The following is a 7,759-nucleotide window of genomic DNA, read 5'->3' as shown; positions in this document are numbered from 1 at the left end:
ATTTGGGTACTAAAAATCTGAGAAATCGTTAAAATGTATAGGGTTTTATATAGTGAAGTTGAATGCAAATGTCAAAACATTTTATCTTCTGACTTAATAATCTGCCAAGTGTTTTCAGAAGATTTTCAGTAATGTTTACAAACCAATGAAAATCTGGTAGGAGTTACAATTTGTTTTTTCTTCTAATTCAAACTGAGCACCGAAACCAATTTTTCCAGTGTAGGCTAACAACTTTTCCAAATAGCAAATAACACAAAATTTCGACCGCCTGAGCGTTATAATATTCGAGGCCGCCTGCATATATAAATGTGACGGTAGGAGTCTGACTATGAAACCCCAAGTATAAATATTGAATGAGCTTTTAAGGGAATAATATAGGATCGGTTGGCACGCTGCCCCTTTCCTGCTGACGCTAACCGTCGCTCATCAGCAAACAAATGGCTACTCGCAATGTTTTAAATACGTAAACAGTATTATTTTTACTCCCGAATTCTTTGCTTTACACTTTTTCATTTCATGCCTTACCAATTCTACTTTTTGCTTTCGCAACCAGTGGAAGTCAAAAAAAATAAAGTATCAGCAGATTTTTCGCCTATAAATTAAAATTGACGTAGGAAAAACGCAAAAGCAAAAAAGTGCTGAGGTAAATAAAAACAAATTTGTGCACATACGGGCTTATCGGCAGAGTATCACGGCATTTACGAATATTTACGAGAAATCCAAAAATAGATGAAAAACTTACTGTCACACTGGAAATATTTTATCGCTCTTAATTGTTGCTATTTCATTTTTTTACGCATTTATGTGGCACATAAAGTGCATGACAAATGAACGCGAATGGCTTTGCAAGTGCAATCATRTTGTTGGCGTAGGTGTGTATATGTGTACAGTAAATTCTGACATATTTGTATCGAGCGTTATGTATTTGTAATTTGAGCTCAACGCCTCTTGGTGATAATAGTGTCAACACAGGCAAAGTAACCTCATTCTTATCAGCAGCTGCTGTGTTGCGCGAGAAAATCTTGATTAATTTCGCCTACAGGTATGCTGTGGTGAAATGATTACTTTTCACGCTGCTTTGATGTCAACTTGTTTGCTAACCACGAGTGAGCGCAAAACGTTGACTACAAAAGCGGACTTAGCAGCCAAGCAACCAACAAACAATATCACGGGAAACATGCGAACGTTTGGATAAATACGAAAATCAATCACTAAACACAGGCATAAGCATTAGGGTGTAGATYAAATCCAAGATTTTTTTTCCAACGCCCGCTGAGCTTCAGTTTTTGTCCTTAAAAAGGATCATTCGTAAGTATTCTTCTTCATTTCAATTTAAACTGCACCGAATTATTTTTACTTTTCTGGTATTTTTTGCGTAGGAATAATTAAAACAAGTAAGGAAGGACTAAGTTCCGGTGAACCGAAAATTTTTTATTTTTGGAAATTGCAAGTTCGAGAAATTCCTTCTGGAAAATATTTACCAGATTTAATCCATTTTTGTCAGTAACACATAATATTAACGTGCATGCTAAACAATGTTCCTTAAGCTTCATTAAGTACTTGGAGTGAAGTCGGCCATATGTTCGAAAATTTTGATATTAGTTACATAGAGGCTAGATCTAATTATCGCCCAAYGTTATCTATTTCAGCCACAAAGGCACTTTTATCTGTAAATACGCTCTCTCATTTTCTTAAGATAACTCACATATTGACTGATATAATATATTTTAGCCGATTTTTAATACACTCCTCTCCAGGAGAGGACTTTCACGGAACTTTTTGTTGTATTATATATCTCATACATTGATCGACATTTTTGCTCAAAGGTCAATTATAAATACTGTCCACAGTCCACATTTCCGGTATTTGGAGGTTTTTGATTAGATTTGGACAATTTTTGGTCATAAGGTGGCATGCATAAAAATAATTATTAGTGCAAAGTTTAATCTCGTTAAGTCAAATGAAATTTAAAAACGTTCTTCATGAGAGTAGTCGTCGTYGTAGTCCGATTTCGCTCATTTTAGTACTGTGACATAATAWAATAATGTAAAAGCATTCGTATTTAATCGGAATCGGGCGGTCGGATATCGATATTTTTACTACGGTGTGTAAAATTTTATATTTGTCATTTAGTTATTGATTTATCGCGCTTTTAGTAACTTTTAACTATACCGYTGTATGGGGAAGGAACGGTGTCGATAGGGATGCTTAATTGTCGAGAATAAATTTGGCTTTTCTACCTTTAATGGCAGTGGCCCGATGACGCCCATCTAAGAACTCGATCTTTGCTACAGAGTATTATAGTCTTGTTCACCTAACGGTTGTATCGGTTGTATATATATCACCTAAAGAGAATTGTACCGACTAAGGGTTATAATCCTGAACTTGTTCGACTCAAAATTTTGCGATTCTGATTGTCGGCATTATGTTATAACCTCATTTAAATTTTTCCGGTATTTTGAACTTCGGTATTTTATATGTATCCCATAAAATACACTCATTTCTTCTTCTCTAATGTTAATGTGTGTAATAATGTTCTGAAATTTACTCAAAAATGTAACTAAATTTTTTGATAAATATTATTTAAAGTTTGCAGATGTGTCAGTTTAATTTAATCACGACCCGTCCGTCTCTGACAACGCACTCTCTCTTCCTTTACAAACTTCAAAACCTATTTAGTTAGAATCAGATTTGTCTATATGCACTTACATATTCTTGTACACATGTACACATATAACTATGCGGGTTGCATATTTTGTGGAAAGTTCTTGTACTCACCTGCTTGGAGCTGCACGTTCCGGCTCAACACGGTGCCAGCTTCGTTGGCTGCTCGACAGCGGTATATCGTCTCGTGCACGTCTGTGCGATAGTATTGCGCCAAAAACGGTGGGAAATATAATGTGCCATTGCCAGTAATTTTTCTGRAAGATACCAACAATAACATTGATAAAAAAAATTAAAATGTTGTAAATATGTGTTTATTTTGTGTATTTGTAACAGAAAGTATATGCGGATATGCTGGTAAAAGTGGAAACATTAAGCGCCAGGAAATCTCCTTATTACCGTTGTTAACATTTGTACTCGTACGAAGATTATATAATATTTGATAATTTAGTGTTTTGTTGGAATCCTCACTTGGAATCATAACTAAATTTGTAACAGGAAACATTCTATACTTGTGCTGTTAAAGAAAATCAGTGTTTTCAGGAAAGTCTTGGCTTTCTTCTATTCTAAAGCTGAAAATAAAGTCCTAAATGTCTCTGTCTGGGAATAGGTAGGAGCTGCTGTCTTCTCGCGGTTTACTGCAGGATGTTTAAGTCACACGAGGGCTTGGCGAACGCTAGTAAACTACTTGATTTGCAGTGTCCTTATATCCCGAAGAAATTGTAAGTAAATTTGTGTTCATGTGGTAAAATCTCAATTGCGTTAAAATCTCAACAATTCTTAAAAGAATAGAACATTAAATCACTTCACCTTCATGAAATCAAAGCAAAAACATTAGAAGCTAAATGAAGATACCTCATTAACTTGGAGTCACTAGACAACCTTGGTGACAGTATTTGGTATTGTCATGGAAGTTTACGAATGAAAGATCAACTGGTACAGCCGCATTTTAATCTTTACCAAAGAAAACGTTTCAACTTAGAATTAAAACCTTTGACTGCTATACTCACAAAAAAAGAAAAGCGATTCACTTTTGGAATATTTCTGGGAAAGAGAGCTTAAGTTGAAAACAAGTTAGGAAGGTTATGTTCGGCTGTAATTGAGCACAATGATATTTGGTATCTTATTACTCAATATTATAGATTTAAACTCACTTAGYTTCACCAGCAAAATATACCAACGTCCGCGATATGTATAATAAAAATCCAGAACTGAAGAAAACGTGTTTGTAGTCTGTTTCGAAAGTCGCGATCATTCATAATTTCATATAAATGGTTCTGTATCTAAAAAAAAATTAATTTTATCTGTAGCAATATGTGACAAAAATAAATGATATTTAATGAATTTAATTATCATCACACATTGCTATAATGTTCAATGTAAATGTTTGGTTAGGGTTGCCAGGTGTACTGATTTTATCAGTACTGATTTTTAGACCCCCGTACTGATATACAAATTTTTCAACGAAGTATACTGATTTTCGGCCTTTTTTTCGCAAATTTATCCAATTTTATTGGATACACATACGTTCACATTCGATAAAGGCACCGAACGATTTTTAAATCGGATGAAAAGAGGCGAAATATATCGATGGTTATGGAGACTTTCAATACAGTAATTCGCAGTGACCACCATTGTCAACAACGTTTATAATTCTTTCAAATCAATCGGGTTTTCGTTTAATTTACATACTTGTCGAATGAAAACGGATGTGAATGTTAATATTGCAAGCTTCAGTTTTCAAAGTTTTGGAATTCGTCGACGTTCCCAAGTTATCGGTAAGTGTACAGACCAAGACTTGTGACGTTATAAATATGATGTGAAATGAAATTATTTCGAAAATTAAATTCATTTTACAGATAATATTTGCAGTATTTGCAGTTATCAATGGCAACTGAAGCAAAAAGGAAAAGAAAAGGCAAGTATGCTTTTACGTCCGCTTTGCAAAAACAATTCCCTTGAGTCAAAAAATGTTCATATCCATGAAGAGAAAATAATTGATCAATTGGTGAATTTGAACAATTTTATAGAAAAGGAAAAATATAATGACGAKGATTTTTTAAAGCGAATTCAAACATTGATTGCTTTTCTGAAATTTTGAAAATTGCGCAGTACTTTTTTTCTATTCCCGGACATAATGCTAATTGTGAAAGAATTTTCTCTCTCATCTATATCCAATGGAGTGATGAACGCAATCGTCTAGTTGTTGAAAATGTTCGCAACATGATTGTCACTAAATATACAATTATAAGAACATGTCATGTAACGATTTCCGTAAGTATATAATGAAAACTGAAAATGTTGATACGCTAGAAGCAATCGGCAGTGCCAAAAAATATAATATGACGATACAACAATGTAAACTGTACGATGCTGGAAGATAATTAAATTCTATGTGATCTATCTGTACCGTGCTCCTTTTCTCTTTTCTCTTTTACTTTTTTTGTTTTTTTTTTTTTGCTTTTTTGATAGAGACGTGCCGATTTTTCGCTGGACCGATGTGGTAACCCTATGCTTGATAATACATATATCATACATAGTATACATATATATATTACGTGTAAACCTTTTTTTTTTTTTGTTTTTTTGTTGGAAATTTCCCTTTTTCCCTCAAAAAGCAATGCTTAATTAAGACACGAAATGCTTTATGATCCATTTTTTTGTACATTCTAAATTTTTTTAATACCTAATAGGAATCATATAGATGGTAGTAGTAGAGTAATAGTATTATCTACATATGTGTCAGCCTCAGTAAAGCGTGGACGGGTCCTCAACCGCACTTTGGAATTAAAAAAAAAAAAAGCAAAATTTCCCACAAATGTCGAAAATGTGGGACGCAAACAGATCTCTAGAAATATTTTGTTGGGTTACTGTTGACACAAATGTCCAAGATCGATATAGAACGATTTAATCGACCAGTGCTTGACCCTAGAGACATCTATTGGAATAATACAATACGCCTATATGGCATCAACGTAAATGAACTTTTATTTGCGCAGTCTATAAACAGAAATTTTGTTTAACTAACTAACTTACACAAATACCTTAACTGTAATTTTAAAAGCTTTTACGGTACATTTATCTACGGCAAAGTCATGTAAATACTCACTTTTTCATATTTCATAATAAAGCAATTTACTAATCCATTTTATATTAGGTTTTACACGAATTTCCGCCAAAAAATTAACACTGGAAAAATTCCGGCTTTCATATTGCGAGAACGGCTTATCTGCGTCAGACAACTGACGAGTGTTTTGAATAAATTATTTGTATTTCACTGAAATTTATCTATATTAGGCACAAAGATAYACTGTTATAACTAAAACACGCTTTCTTCTTTTCATTGTGGTAATTCACATATATATAAATACATATAGTTCGAAAATCTCTATATTAAGTATATGGGGACTAAGGGAAGTATTAATTCGATTCAACCCATGTTTGACATACAGACACACCATTCTATAGGAGTATCTCTTAATTTCAATTATATATATATATCACACATTTACCAACATTGTCGATCAGAAGTCAACTATAAGTGTAAAAAGTTAACATTATATTTATTAAAAAATGTTKTTTATAATTAAGTTTAAATTAATTGAACAATGAATGAATGAATTGAAAAATATATCATCAGCTGCGTTTGCCAACTTCTTCGCTAATTGTCTTTTGCCAACTGTGTTCGCCAACTGTGTTTTTACAACCGTCATCGCCAACTTTATTTGCCAACTCTCGCTACTCCTTSAGACGTGAAGTTGGTTGCTGCTTGCCAGCATCACACAAGGTGTTGCCAACATTACATTCGGTCATCCTTCTCGTCATCTGTCTCAGATGACAAACCTTCATCAACCTCGAAATGTGCCCAAAGCTTCATATTATCAACACTAGTTGATGTAATCCTGGGACCTATAAAATCTGCTGGTTTTTCGATAGAGTAACTCCCATTGCGTTTGATTTCAATGACTCTATAAGGTCCATTAAATTTGTTCGATAAMTTTTTATTTGAAAACTGAATTACTTTTATTGCGACTAAATCTCCTTTTTGRTATTCTGTACTGCTTTTTCGTTTTTTGTCAAAGTTTCTTTTATATGCTTCTTGAGCTTTCTGAATATTTTCTCTGCACTCTTCTCTCATTGTTCGACGATCTTCTTGGAATACCTCCAACAATTATTCTTGAAGTAGTTTTATAGTGTCACTAGACATTTCATCTTTACTCCAAACATAATTTCGTAGGGTGTAAATTTTGTTGACGAGTAAACGTGCGCGTTTATAACTTTTTGTACCATAGCTGCATTCTGGTACCACTTCGCTGGATCATTAGCTGACAACTTAGACAACATAGAAAGAATTACTCTATTGACTATCTCGATTTGTCCATTGCTTCTAGGAACGCCTGTTGTTATTTTTATATGCTCAATTTTATTTTCTTTACAAAATTCTTTGCTGGGCCTTTACGCTGATAATACGTTGCGGGTTTCCAAAAATAGTGACCCATGTACTCAAATGCTTTATTACCTCTTGAGTATCTGTTGTTTTTGTCGGAAAGAGCCAAACGAATTTAGAAAAACCATCAACTATTGCGAAAATGTACTTATAATTTTTCGACGTAGAATCTAAGATACCCAAATGATCGACATGGATAGTTKCCAGTGGGTAGTCACCCTGCCTTAATGCTTTGCRATTGTGTACTATGCACTCAACGCAGTTTKATATGTGCTGATTCACTTTTTTTTCTAAATGTGCTATGAGTCTTGTTGGATCGCATGCATCGTCTTCTGCGAGTTCRTATGACCARAATTGTTTACGTTTCGTATAATTTCTCTCCCCATACTTCTCGGTATCACCAATAGCTYTTRACCCTTCCATTGTTTATATAACACTCCGTTYTTCATGAMGTAATCTGCGTATGGTTTATCGTCGAGAATTGCAGTTATTGCTTTCAAATACTCATCACTTTGCTGCGCTTTTTATACTCTCGCAACAAAGTTGCTAAAGAGAGTATTATAGTTTTGTTCACCTAACGGTTGTTTGTAAGTCATAAAACTAAAAGAGTTAGATATAGGGTTATATATAGCAAAGTGATCAGGGTGA

The 7,759-nt window shown here is 33.9% G+C and overlaps 1 protein-coding gene across 9 annotated transcripts in view; it reads right to left on the bottom strand.

The window, feature by feature from the left end:
• The window catches only part of LOC108969803 (Down syndrome cell adhesion molecule-like protein Dscam2), a 138,771-nt gene that overhangs the window by 86,207 nt on the left and 44,805 nt on the right, over positions 1-7,759 (bottom strand). For all 9 annotated transcript variants that reach the window (XR_001993425.1, XR_001993426.1, XM_018934733.1 and 6 more), the window contains exon 4: positions 2,779-2,921. Coding sequence is in view for 7 of the 9 variants with exons in the window: in XM_018934733.1 (XP_018790278.1) it covers positions 2,779-2,921 (143 nt within the window). In the remaining 2 variants the exon portion in view is untranslated. The remainder of the gene's footprint in view (positions 1-2,778; positions 2,922-7,759) is intronic.

The sequence above is a fragment of the Bactrocera latifrons genome, unplaced genomic scaffold (assembly GCF_001853355.1).
Source record: "Bactrocera latifrons isolate USDA-ARS-PBARC rearing strain unplaced genomic scaffold, ASM185335v1 scaffold_266, whole genome shotgun sequence".
NCBI lineage: Eukaryota > Metazoa > Arthropoda > Insecta > Diptera > Tephritidae > Bactrocera > Bactrocera latifrons.
Note: the sequence above shows the minus strand (reverse complement) of the source record. Positions and strands in the feature narration are given on the sequence as shown.